The following is a 13,752-nucleotide window of genomic DNA, read 5'->3' as shown; positions in this document are numbered from 1 at the left end:
GGGTCCGCCGAGATATCCCTCACCGCGGCTCCTTCCTCCCACGCGGGCTGCCCGAGACCAGCGTCACGCGCGGGAAGGATGCGTTTTCCTCCGTTCGGTTCTGATTCTCGGGGTGGCAGGAAGTTTCCGGAGCGCTGGCTCCACTTACAGGCGTGAAGGATGCTCCCTTCCGAAGGTGCAGCCACTCAGGGCTTTGGCTTTAGGTTCCGAGTCTTGTCCTGTGGGAAGAAGGGGGCGAAGGGAGGGGTGTCCCAGGGCCGAACAGACTCAGGTGCCCGGGGGAAAGTGCCCCGAATGTGGGTCGGCCTTTGCTCAGCCCCCGCGCCCCTGTTTCTCTCTGGGCTGTTTTCACTCTGTAACCAGGACGTTCCAGATCCTCTTCCGGAATACGTATTGGTGGTGGAGCTCAAAGACCTATAAAATTGGGAATAAAAACTAACCGTTTGGAAGAGATTAACCTAAGAACGTAAATGCATATATGCAAAACTCATGGACACAGGCAGTAGTGCGGTGAAGACCTGGGGAGGGGCAGCGGGTGGGGAAGCGGGGGTTACTGGAGGGAAAATGAGACACTTGTAATGCTTTCAGCAATATAAATTATTTTTTTTTAAAAAGCTAAAGTATGTGGAATGGTATTTGGAGTTTATACCGAGGAGATCATTGGTATTAGAGAAAAAGGGAAAACAACGATTTCTATCCCTATTCCAAAAAGATGGCATGTAACAAGGAAAAATGGGATGAAAGTGGAAGTATATTTAAAAAGAACCTCTGTGATTTACCAGCTTTTACAGTACGGTTGCATGCAGAGTGTTTATTAAACATTTGAACTATTTATGCTTTTTCATCACGTGTGCCCTGGGATGGTTCAATGAATTTTTTGGTAGGTTGATAAAAATCAAAAACGTTTTTTTAGATGACTGAGCTTATAGTACAAGCCAAATGATACACCAGCATTTATTATATATGTTTTGTCTGTTTCTTTCAGTTTTTTTACTTGAGATGGCTTTCTGTAAAGGATTCGTAGAAGATTTAGATGAATCGTGAGTATATATATTTTTAAGTAGTTTCTTCTTCCAACTCTGAATATTTGTATGAATCTAGTCTTTTAATAATAGAGCCAGTAATAACCAGTGCTTACTATATATAGCACTAATTTTGTTCAAAGAGTTTTACTAAGTTGTAAGATTTTGAAAAGTGCCAAACTCATCTGTGTTCTATTTTATCATTTCACCTGTATTTGCTATGTTTTTCTGCTTTAATCAGTAAGTGGCTGCTGGAATTTGGGACCGTGTGTGTGTGTGTGTGTGTGTGTGTGTGTGTATGTATGTTTATAGTAGGTGAAGAGTCGTGCTCCAGACCAAAACCCAATGTGTGATCTTTCAGACAATTGTAAGGCTTTACCTGGCAGGCCTCCAAGGGGAAACTACCCTCCCCACACTAAACTCGCTGTACAACCAGTGCCCCGCAGTCTCTGGAGGGAGTTGTAGTCATAGACTCAGGCCTCCAGGGCCAGCGCGCTAGCTAGGCTACATGTCTGCATTCCTAGCCCACTTGCCTTTAGGCAGGAGGCAGGGGGCTCACCTAAGGCATTTCCTGTGCACCTTGCAGAGACCTTCTTACTAAGGGGCTTGGCCGAGGCACTTTGCTCCACCTGTACTCAGCGCTTTTCACCTGTCCCTTTTCCCTGGCCGTCCCTCTGCCCAGGGGTCCATAAAGAGGCAGAGGCAGAAGAAGCCTTTGGTTCACTGCTCCTCTGTATGTGCTGACCCTCCTGACCCTTGCCTGGCGAGGTTCCACTTGGGAAAATGGAACACTGAGGAGCTGGCACCTTTTTTGTGTGCCCCTTGGCTTGCATCATAGCAGTAAATGAAGAAAGCCTCCATTGTTACTTTCAGTTTGACTTGTTGTCCTACTTGCCACCTCCACATGACAACATTGCTGTAGCAGCAGGGTGGTCAGTTGAGCACATGCCGTTCTGACAAGCAGAAGCCTCAGGGTCCTATGGGGCCCTTTGTCAGCCATGCCAGTGAGTACTAGCAGATTGTTTACAGAAACTGTTTGATCCTGGGAGAACCATTGTCAACAGGGAGGTAATGTTCTTAAATGTTAAAGGTTAAAGTCAGTGGTACGGAGGCAGGCTAAATAGCCATCTTAGACAGTGAAAAAGAATAATTGGATTTATTTAAGGAAAAGGGGATGGGTGATGGGGATATCCAAAGGGATGGGCTACACAGCACTGAGCCAAAAGGTATTGGGTCATGATGGCAACAAAAAATGTATTTAGGACAGTAAAACGAAGAAGGGCATAGAAAAAGCAACAGGAGAGCCTAGGCTGGGCTGCTTTGGCTCACTGGGAAGTTAGAGAAAAGGGGCCTTGGGGACAGGTGCAGGGGTAGAGCCTGGGACAAGCTGCTGCTGCTCATTGCTCCCCTGGTTGCAAGTCTCATAGGGTCCCTTAGAGGTTGGGGGATACATGCCTGTGGAGGAATGGCAAGGGGTTGCTCTTTGCTGAGAGAGTGCGCACTGGGTCCTTTGCCTTGAGCATATTTCTCTCTCTTGCAGGTGGAAATAGAGGTTTCCGGGGAGAGTCTTAATAGAATATTCATCAGTTTTCCAGGTGTGCTCTTTAAGCATGGTGTTCTCCACCAATTGGTTAGTGACTCCACCAGGGGGTCATTAGTCAATATAGTTAGTCCTGAGGCAGCCAAGGCACCACTTGTCTGGTTTTGCTGCTTTTTCCGGGCCTGAAGCTGAAATACAACTGAGGCCTAGATGTTATCTTTAGAGAGAAAAGGGCCAAGGGTGGTCTAAATAGCCTGACCAGCGATATGAAAGATCAAGGGCCCAAACTGCATTACCAGTGATATTCTAGGGGAGGATACGTTGCCCCGGGGGCAAGGTTCTTGTTTTCTCAGGTTTGCCCCTTAGTAGGCATCTGGAGCTTTCTGCCCTAGTGAGTTTCTGTACCTGGCCCATCGTCCTTGCTCTGGGGGTCTGACAGTAACTGTAGACCTCCTCCTTTAGAATGGCCTGACAGCCATGACTTTAGCCATGAGTTTACCTGGGGAGGAGGAAGGGAAGATGAACAGGCATAGGCACCCAAAACCCTCACCTTCTTTAGATGGATGTTCTGTTGACTGACAGGTATGGCCCACCATCATGAGGGGTGCAGTGTGTGCTACCTGCTTTGAATTCCCTGACCCACTGATGCCAGGGTTTGACAAGAAGGACAGGTTTTTCGTGCTAGTTTAGTGTCTTCTCACACCAGCCCAATCCAAAATGGTATCTGAATTTCTGTCCTCTGGTGGACCCAGCAGGCAATCAGTTGCACCCCTGCTTGCTCTGGGGTAACAATTCATTTCCATGTTTAGCTGACAAGCCTGGTATGCTCCTCGATTCCGTTTTCCTTTGTCAGCATAGAGGCCCGTGAAAATACAGCAGTGCTTATTTGCTAGGGCTGGAGTGAGGAATGGGAGGTGGGAGAGCAGTGGTCAGATCATCTTATAGTCCTAGCCATTAGGAGTAGCCTTACAAGTTCAAAGTACTCCACCATGCTTGGTGAAGGTTGAATGGTGTCCACACCCAATTCTATTCCTGTAAGTTAACCCGAAGGAGCCATCATTGACCCAGGGCCAGGGGCGGTCCAGGAGGACTCTGTCTCTGGTTCCCCATTGGACTAGAGGAGGCTCCTTGGATGTTATTCCTGAGAGGTGGAGGGGCACTCGGGAGACCTTTTCATGGAGTCGTAAGACTCCGGCTGGGCTCCTGTGCCTTTGCCACTACACCATAGAGTCCAGGGTCTCCCTCATTAGCAGCATGATTGGAATTTCTGCTCATGAGCCTACTACTGCACTTGGCTGCCAAGGCCCAGCAACAGGCCAATAACTGCCTCTCAAAGGGGTGTATCTTTCAGTCAACTTGGGGAGGATATAGATCCGTGGAATCCAGGAGAAGAGAGCCCTGGTAGCCTGCTGGAGGGCTGCCAGGGTGTCCTGCTAGTTGGGGCCCCACTCAAAGGCAGTGGCCTTTCTGATAACCTCGTAGATGGGTGCCATCCAGATCCCCACATGGGTTATATGACAGCATCAGTAGCTGATTGGGCCCATCAATTCCTAGACCTCTTTTTTATTTAGGGGTTGGAAAGAGCAAGGAGGAGAGCAACTATTCTCACAAAACCACGTTGTTTGCTCAGTGTAAAACCACTGAGTCATCATTATCAGAAGCTGAAATTCAAGTTCCCAGATGCCAACTAAGGGCAACCCAAGGCAGGCAAGCTTTCCAAGGATAGCAGTCTCAGGCCTGCTGTATTAACTAACTCCAGGTGTGAATGGAGCAGAAGGCATAGGTGCTGAGCATGTGTCTGTGTTTCTACCAACTGCCACTTCATTACTTCAGTTCTCTACTTTTATTATGTTTAATGGATAAGATTTAGAGATCATTGAGTAAAATTTGCACGTAAAAATTTATTAAAAGAATTTGTTGCATGCCCCTATATTTATCAACTGATTATCCCCACCTGTTATTCAGTGGTAAAGTAGAAACATACAAAGACTTGTTTCCTTGTTTTTTGTTTTGTAGATTTAAGGACAATCGGAAAGATGACATTTGGCTTGTAGATGTGAGTATGTAAAATTTTTGTACTAATTAACCACCCCTACAATTTTAAACATTATTTTCTACTAGAGGCCCAGTGCATGGATTCGTGCACCAGTGGGGCCCTCGGCCTTGCACCAGTGGGGTCCCTCGGCCTGGCCTGCACCCTCACAATCCGGGACCCCTCGGGGGGATGTCAGAGAGCCGGTTTCGGCCCGATCCCTGCAGATCAGGCTGAGGGTCCTCTAGTATGCATATAAGATCTTTGGTTAATCTCTTCCTGCCCTCCCTCACCCCCCTTTTCTCTGAGATTCATCAGTCTGTTCTATGTTTCCATGCCTGTGGTTTCCACTCCTGTGTTGAGCGTCTGCCCTCTGGTGGTCAGTGCACATCATAGCTACTGGCCAGTTGGCCAGTCACTTAGGCTTTTATATATATAGATTCTCTTTCACCCAAATATATACAGTTAGTACTGAGATACATTACTCAATTTGTTTTCTTAAGTAGTAATGTTTGGGTTTTTATATTAAAATGAACCTCAGAGCCTTAAGGTTCCTGGGAAGGAACTTGACTTTGATGAAGTTCTGGTGAGGTTGGCTTGTGGATTGTGTCTGAGGGAGATTATTGTATGATTTTTATTTCAGAATTCACTCTCGGTTTGTCATGTTACCCAAGAGACTGTGTATATTAATCACTTGGCAGTCAAAATCATCTTTCATCTTAATAGTAACAAAGTCAAATTTTTCTCATTTTCAAGTGTGGATTATATTCACACTTTATGGTGTTTGGAGTTCATTTTCACCTGCCTCAGTAAAAGAGGAGAGTGGCAGCGGAAGAGACAGACTCACGGTAGCAGAGCTGTGGGCTCAAGGTTCACTGTGTATTTCTCCCTCTCTCTCATGCCTGTATTTGAACATTGCCAAAGTATAGTGTTCACAAATAGATAAGTCCTATTTCATGAAAGTACAGCAAGCATTTTGTTATACCATTTAACCTAACACCAGTTACTACCTCAGCCTGCTGGTGATTCTGAAGAAGGAAGAACTGTGGTTTTAGTTTTACCTGCCTTATTTGTCCCTCTGCCAAACCAGTTATCTTAATGGTTTCTCCCATTTTATCAATGGTTACTCTTAAACTAGTAAAGGCACCTGCTGTGTTGGAATTTTTGTAATAGAAATAGATTCAAATTTATCATTAACACCTAAGGGGTGTGCACATGATGTGTGTTGTATTTGATGGTCTCATTTTATACATAACATGGACACATCACTTGGAAACAAAGATGCTTTTATTGTAAATCATGTATCTATTTAAAATACATATCAGTAATCATTTAAAGTTATCTTAAAATAGTGTCAGTATTGAGGGGTATGCTTTATGTCTATGTTTTATGTTAACCAATTGAAAGTAATATTTAGTCTTTGTTTTGTCTAAAACAGATTATTATCAGATCATTTTGTCAAAGAGATTCTTTAAAATGAAGGCTGATATCCACAGTAGCACAGTATTTTAGTGATTGTTTTTGTTTGTTTTTTTACAAGTTTTATGCACCATGGTGTGGTCATTGTAAAAAACTGGAGCCGATTTGGAATGAAGTTGGTCTTGAAATGAAAAGCATTGGTTCGCCAGTTAAAGTTGGAAAGATGGATGCTACTTCCTATTCTAGTAAGCATTTACTCAGTTTACTTTTTAACTGTTAGCCTAATGAAACTGTATAAATTGCAAAGCTGTATTCAAGGTAAGAAGAAGAAATACATGTGTTTTTGCCCATGTGAAATTAAAGTTATCTTAAATTAAGACTATGCTTTTTGAGTTAAATGAATTAACCATTGGATGTGTAATATGAAATATGTTAACCTAAAGCCTATTGGAGATGTGTAAGCTATTGTTTCTATTTTGAGCCCACTTGAGATAATTTGTGACTTGCGGCAACTATAGAAATTTGAGCCCTGACCTATTGATATTGCTGTGTGAATTAAGAATGAGAGTTTGTTGTTTGAGTGGTGTGAGACGGCATGGCTGAGGAGTAAATGGGAATATGAAGGACGAGTTGAGTTAGGATAAATGCAAGTGAGGGTCAGGAAAGTATTCACTTTAGAGAGAGTACTAGAGCAAATGAGTTTACTGAGTGCGTACCACAGAATAGACTGTTGTTGGCAGACTATGGCCCATGGCCGAAATCTGGCCACTACAGTATCTGGTTTTGTAAATGGAGCTCTACTGGAACACAGCACACTGGTTTGTATACTATTATCCGTGGTTGTCTTCATGTTCCATTGGCATAGTGAGTGGTTGTAACAGAGACTGTATCCCCCACAGAGCCCAAACATTTATTTTATGGCCCTATACAGAAAACGTTTACCAGTGCCTGTCTTAAAGGATTTGGGAAAAGACAAAATTAAGTTTAGAGAAGTATGAGACATCATAGAAATTTGGAAAGAGGATGGCTTCAGAGAACAGATTCTGGCTCTGCTGTGTATATGCTTTATTTAGATATGCTCTTGCTGTACAGCACCAGGCAAGTGCCTTAGCACCTCTAACTTCGGTTTCCACACAGGTAAATTTTTATTGTAAGGCCTCTTAATGATTATTTTGAGATTTCAATAATGTAGCACATATAAAGTCCCTTGTTCTATTTAGTAAATGTAGGTTCCTTTTTCCTTTAATTAGTGAAGAAAGAGGAAGTATGTAATGAGTAATTCATTTTAGAAAATCAGGGTTATACTCTGGATACAATTTTGGAACAAGAAAGACCTATGTTTTCATCCCAACTCTTCCATGTCCTGCTTTTTTGGCTTTGGGGAAGTACTTAATCTCTTCATTTCAGTTTTCTTGTCTGTAAATGGAAGAGTAATAATCCTCTAGGTTATGATTGTACTGATATTTCATATTCAAACCCCTTACCACAATAACTACTACATACAAGGTGCTAAGAGGTAATCCCAGATTTTAAGGGGCCCTCATGTGGGACAAAGTGTTTTAGGTTTTATTGCTTGTCAATTAAGAGGCAATACACGTTTTTGAGAAGGCCAATGGCTTGCTACATGTAGTAAAGAAAGAAGAGTAGAGACAGGAAAATCATCTAAGTCGACTTGTGTGCATCTTGGTGTAGAATGCTGGGAGCCTTGACTTGGGTGGTTGGCAGTAGAGTAAAGAGGAAACAGTAATTTTTAGAGACATTTTCAAGGGTGAAAATACAGATGTGATAGATTAGCTCTGTGGTAGAAAGAAAAACAGTTAAAAGTAATAGTATAGGATTCTTAGCATAGTTACTGAACTGGTTATGTGGAAAATAATACTAAATTGAAATTTGTATGCATTTTCATGTTAGCAGCTATTTTGAATTTGTGGTATTTTGCTTTATTTATGTTTTGGAATAGGGCATTAGAGTACATGTACGATGTTTGAGCTGGAATTATTGAGTCACACAAATGAATTGTTGAAACTTTGAGAGAAGAGATCAGTGGTAGAAGTTACTGTAGAGACAGACTAATATGCTTGAATTGGTATTTCTTGAAATAAGCTTTTAAAAAAGTTTAAGAAGTTACTCCTTTCAACTGTTGCTCATGAAAGTAAATTATTGTTTCTACACTTTTATGTTGATTAGACATGCATGTAAAGATATATTCTTCATATGGTCATTCATTCATGGTCACTCAGTCAATATTTGGTTTGTCAAGCCTGTACTGGTCTGTAGAAATTAAACAAGAACCAAAACAAATCCTTCTTGTCCTGGAAATACTTACAGTTAAACGGAGGGAGAGAGATGAACAAACTAACAAGTGCAATAAAGTCATAAACATGCCACATTCTGTGATCCTTTGAATCATTCAGTGGAGTAATAAAGTAATGTGTAAAGGAATATGGGAGTATTAAGATAATGAGAAAAATAGTACCTATAAATCAGTAAACATCTTAATGGAGAACTACCCATATGATGCTGCAGTGATAACAGTTTACATTATGTCAGAAATTCATATCTAATTCATTAGCTTATTATTCAGTGTTTATTAAGTGCTCTGTGTGCACTATTAAGTGGCATGAGAATCGGAGGAAAATAGTGAATACTTTTTCCTGAGTAGCTTAGAGAAGAAAGTATTTTAATTGCTGGGACTAAAAACAATTTTCTTATAGGTCTTAAGACTTCATATGTAGTTTGTAGCTTTTTGAATACTTTATGATGGGACTTTTTTTTCATTTCATTTTCATAAACCATTAAAAGGTTTAAATTTTGCCTCTGATCTTATGATAGTTAGGTCTTACTTGTTCACTTAGCATTGTGTAATATGTTATGCTGAATTAAGAGGAGGAAAAATCTCGCCAGAGGTTACATTGTGTGAAACGTAGACATTTAATACATTATCTGAAGCAAACCTCTAGCTTTAAGAAAAGGGACCAGGAACTGGTGTGTGCTGAGGACTGCCCTCTGCCAGGCACTGTGGTAGATGCTTCATTCATTTTCTGTCCTTTACTCCTTGGATATTGAATAATAAACCTCCACTCCTCTCCCAACCAGCATACAACCTGTGAGGCTTGCTTGTAGATTCTGTGACTGCTTGACTCATACAAACATAGCTTATTGAAAAGTCATTCTTTTGTTCCAGTGCTGTAGAGTAAGCATCCATTCAACAGGTATTTAATGAGCGCTTACCATATTTCAGGATATGACAGACATGTTCTAGGCATTGGTGATACATGAGTGAGCAAACCAGACAAAAGTCTCTACTCATGGAACTTACATTCTTAGTGGGAGAGACAAACAGTGACCAGTAAACTTAAGTATATTGAATGGGACTATTTAGTGTTTGATGTCAGTGATGGATGCATTTTTCATTTTATTATAGAATCATGGAGATGTTTTATGTGCTGTGAAGAAAGAGAAATTTATCTTCTTAGTATCTAAAAAAAGTTGATAAATATTCAATAACTATTATCTAGAGATTACAAATAGATCTTTTGCATATAATTCTTAAAGTTTCCTTAAATACTCAGGGCAACTCCAGTGCAGGTAGTTTAGTAGAGCTTAGAATCAAAGAGGTAAAGAAATTGAATTTGTTTTCCCAAGCTAGCTGCCAATATGATTCCATGTCTAACTCTAGATACTAACAGATTGGCTGTTTCATGGGTAGCTCTTCCATCCCCCTAGGTGGCTATCAGGCAGTCACGGAGCCAGTGTTTCTCAATGTGTAGTCTGCATACTACCTGCATTAGGGTTACTTGGGTTGCTCATATAAACTCAGATTCCAAAGTTTACACCAGCTCTACCGACTGAAAATCTCTGAGATTGGGTCATGAGAATCTATTTTTACATGGACTTCAGGTGATTGTGCTGCATGCTTAAGCTGGAGAATCACAAAGTTAAGTATTTTGATGGATAGTTATTTATAGAACCTTGATTTGAGTGGGATAGGATTATTCAGTGGTCAACTGTAGAATACCTCATAGAGTATTTGTGAGGGTAGCTTATTTCTCAGTCATGCACATACTTGCAGTGAGTGGAAGCAAATGCCATCACACTCAGTCCAGCAAATCTCGGCATAGAATTCTTGAACTAGAGAAATTTGAACTATCATGATTTATTCTGCCCTGTGTTTTTGTACCAACAATTTTTTGATGCATGGTGTCAACTAGTACTGTAACCAAATAACATTAAAAATTTGTGTAATGTCCAATGCGAATTCATATATGTATTTTAGCTTCTCTCTTTGTACATATCCCTTCAACAGTGAGTGCTAAAAGTGTGTCTTGTTTGGAATTTTAAAAAGTTATAATGTTAGCTGCAATGATGTATTGATTTTTATTATGAAACCACTGAAATTCTGTTTATTCCTCAACCTGAGTTGAGGAATTGTGACAGTTGTATGATAAAGTTCATATTTTACCTCTCTCTGATTTATAAACTTGCAATGACATTTGGCCAATAACATTTGTATTCTGATTCCTTGTTCACAGATTATATTTGCACTAGTGATATTTGGGGCCAACTAATTCTTTCTTTGGAGGGAGAAGGAGTTCCTATTCATTGTAGGATGTCTAGAAGTAGCACTGTCCCCTTACTCCCAAGTTGTGGCCACCAAATTAGTCTCCAGACATTGCCCAGTGGCTCCTAGAGGTCAACCCTCCCCCCAATTGAGAACAATTGCTATATTTTATTCCCTTTCATGTCAGACACATAGTAACACTAAATGTTAAGAAAAACAGCATTTTTGAGCTGAAAAGGACTTTAAATTAAGTTCAGCTCTTTACTGCTCCTCCCTCCCACTACAGATGAAGTAATGGAAGGTAATTAGCAGTGAAATGACTTTGAGTGATTTCAGTTACTGAATTTAGAGGTAAAATTAGACCCAGAATCCAAGATCACCATGAATCCACCGCCAAGCTTGTCTGTCCCTTCAAGTTATCATTTCGAAGAGAAAATAAAAAAAAAAAAGCGGTTTTACATTTCCCCTCAATTATGATTATTTAAAATGACAAGTTATTCATGTTACAAATAGATTCTTCAAATTGTAAAGGAATTAATCTTAGATTTCTATACAAACTATTCTCTAATAATGAAACCAACAAAAAATGTAGATTAAAGCCAGTTATAAGTTTCCTACACATGCTAATGCTTATTAATATCATCTGTACATAGAATTATCAGCAGATAATTAAAAGTAAAGTCAGGATCAAGAATAGAAAGGAAATGGACCTAGCATTTGAGGATCTCTGTGTGCCAGATTCTCTATTAGATTCTTGTTTACTTGTGTTCTCATGGTAAAGTCGCACCTGTAACCCTACAAGATGAGTGGTATCTTCAGATGGGGAAGCAATCGGAGAATTTAACACATTGCGGACCAGTAGTTTTATTGCTAGTTTTACCCAGTGGCCAGATAAGTTTCTATTGAACGAGTACAAAAAACGTTTCACATAAATGTTAAAGGCACACTTTAAAATTAAATACCCATTGCATTTTGAAGTTATTTATTACATGTTCTTACAGGCTAATATCTTTTTAAAGTATGATACTTTGTAAAACACTGTGTAATATGAAGTGAGAATTCTTGTGATTGTCCGCAATTTGTTAATAAATTATTCAGAGCTGTGCAGATGATAAATGAAGTTGGAATGCTAACCTGGGTCATTATATGTCTATAACTCATGCTTTGCTTGTGTGCTTTTATAAAGTATACAACCGTTTTCCTCAAGGGAAACCTAAGTTTGAAGTTTTAGGAATCACTGTCAATTGAAATTCTATCAGAAATAAAGATATGATCAAGTAGCAAAGGGACTGCAGAGTGGGTGGTATTATAAATCTCCAGCTTATAGCTGGGAAACACTGAGGTCAGGGAAATGAAGTGATGGGGTTAAATTTCTCTGAAGCCTATTGTGAGAAACAACACCAAGTTACAGAATACCACCACTATATTTTCTCATTTGATTGCATATTTCATTTTTTCAATTTGATTTATATATGAATAAATTTTACACTACATTGTATAAGGAGTTGCTAGTGGGATGTGTCCTCTCAATCAATTATGTTAGTCTTTACCTTTGGCAGTTTTTAATGAGCTCTGGTTGAAGGTGATGAGGGCCTGTATTTACCTGCCTTAATTTGGAATGAGAAGCATTAAGAACATACTTTACTCACATAATGTCTCCCAAATCATTTCTTTTTAAAATTTATTTTATATATTGATTTGTAGAGGAAGGGAGAGAGAAACATTGATTTGCTATTTCACTTTTTTATGCATTTATTTGTTGATTCTTGTATGTGCCCTGCCTGAATATTGAAGCCGCAACCTTGGCATATTGGGACGACGCCCTAACCAACTGAGAAACCCAGCCAGGGCCTCTCCAAATCATTTCTTTGTTTTTACTTGGAAGAAGGCAATCTCTATAACAGCAGTCTTCAATTAGAATATACTTGACAGAAGTAAGTCCTGAATTAGAGATGGCCCAGATAAGTTATGTAATTGGTCTAAGTTCATATGACAGTTCAGAAGCAGGACCTGCATCTTCAAAACCTGAATCCTTATTTTTGTTACCTCTTCAGTTGCGTTGCCTCTAATAAAACCCACTTTCTGGTTCCCCCCTCTCCATGTTTAACCCTACCAGACCGCTGTACCGATTTTTAGGAAATTTCCACACAAAGGTAGAATATTGGCGCTAGATGAAAGGTAGATGAAAGATAGACCTATTTTCTACAATGTGTCCAAGTTCCATCTTATTCTAACCACTTGTTTGCATGTAACTAACATTTTTCTATATCATGTTCGTTTTTTCTCTTTAATGCTCAGGAGCCCAGGTATAGGGGACAGTTAGGTTCAGGGCCTCAGGTCTGGTAAACTTAAGAGAGAAGCTTTAGGGTTGACAGAGATTTTGGATGTTATTTTGCCACAAATTTGCTTTGTCGTTATTCTTGTATATTGGTAGGAGTGATTTGAAACCAAAGGTTAATAATTACTAAAATGATGACTGGTAAACCAGAACCCACGTGGAGACATAGTTTCCTTACACCCAGCTGTGATAATAAAATATTGTGGGAATAAAAAAAATTAACAAATGGAGAGATCAGTAAATGCAGTGTACTTGTATAGTCCTGCAAATATATTGTATATAGTCTGTTAACTGAGAATTGTTACTTTTTCTTTACTGTTGGAGTTGCCTTGAATCTGTGAAGGATTAGTATTAATTTACTATCATGATTTCTATAATTCTTAAAGCCTTGAGTCTCTATTCTTTGCTTGTACTTGTTACTATTTCTTCTTTCCTTTAAAAAGATGCTACTGTACCAGATGTATCTCATTTGAACTTGAGGATCTATCTATATGTATAAAAGCCTAATATGCAAAGCGTCCCCTCGGGAGTTTGACCAGGAGTTCAATCGCTAACTATGATGTGTGCTGACGACCAGAGGGTGGTGCAGAATGAAGGAAGGCCCCAGCCGGCAGCCGCTAGGGACCCTACCCATGCACGAATTTTGTGCACTAGGCCTCTAATTTCAGAATAATCTTGGTGTCTATTGGAATTATTCTAGGTTATTACAAAAGCAGAAACTTCTAAAACCTTTTGGATAAAGTTGATTTTAGATCATATACTGACTATAGAAATTAAATAAATAATTTTGCAGATATGACTTTTTATAGGTAAAATGCAATGCAGTTCTTTTAAGACTCA

At 39.9% G+C, this 13,752-nt stretch overlaps 1 protein-coding gene across 6 annotated transcripts in view; it reads left to right on the top strand.

The window, feature by feature from the left end:
• The first annotated feature begins 144 nt into the window (after positions 1–144).
• The window catches only part of TMX3 (thioredoxin-related transmembrane protein 3), a 59,519-nt gene continuing 45,911 nt past the window's right edge, over positions 145–13,752 (top strand). For 5 of the 6 annotated variants that reach the window (XM_014535890.1, XM_014535889.1, XM_014535888.1 and 2 more), the window contains exons 1-4: positions 145–175; positions 986–1,040; positions 4,579–4,618; positions 6,135–6,258. In XM_014535890.1, coding sequence (XP_014391376.1) covers positions 160–175; positions 986–1,040; positions 4,579–4,618; positions 6,135–6,258 — 235 coding nt within the window. In that variant the 5' untranslated portion in view covers positions 145–159. Of the gene's footprint in view, positions 176–985; positions 1,041–4,578; positions 4,623–6,134; positions 6,259–13,752 lie in introns of those variants that run through there. The other variant, XM_014535887.1, reaches the window with a different exon arrangement.

Source organism: Myotis brandtii, unplaced genomic scaffold (genome assembly GCF_000412655.1).
Source record: "Myotis brandtii unplaced genomic scaffold, ASM41265v1 scaffold154, whole genome shotgun sequence".
Classification (NCBI taxonomy): domain Eukaryota; kingdom Metazoa; phylum Chordata; class Mammalia; order Chiroptera; family Vespertilionidae; genus Myotis; species Myotis brandtii.
The sequence above is the reverse complement of the archived record's forward strand: the minus strand, read 5'-3'. Positions and strand labels throughout refer to the sequence as shown.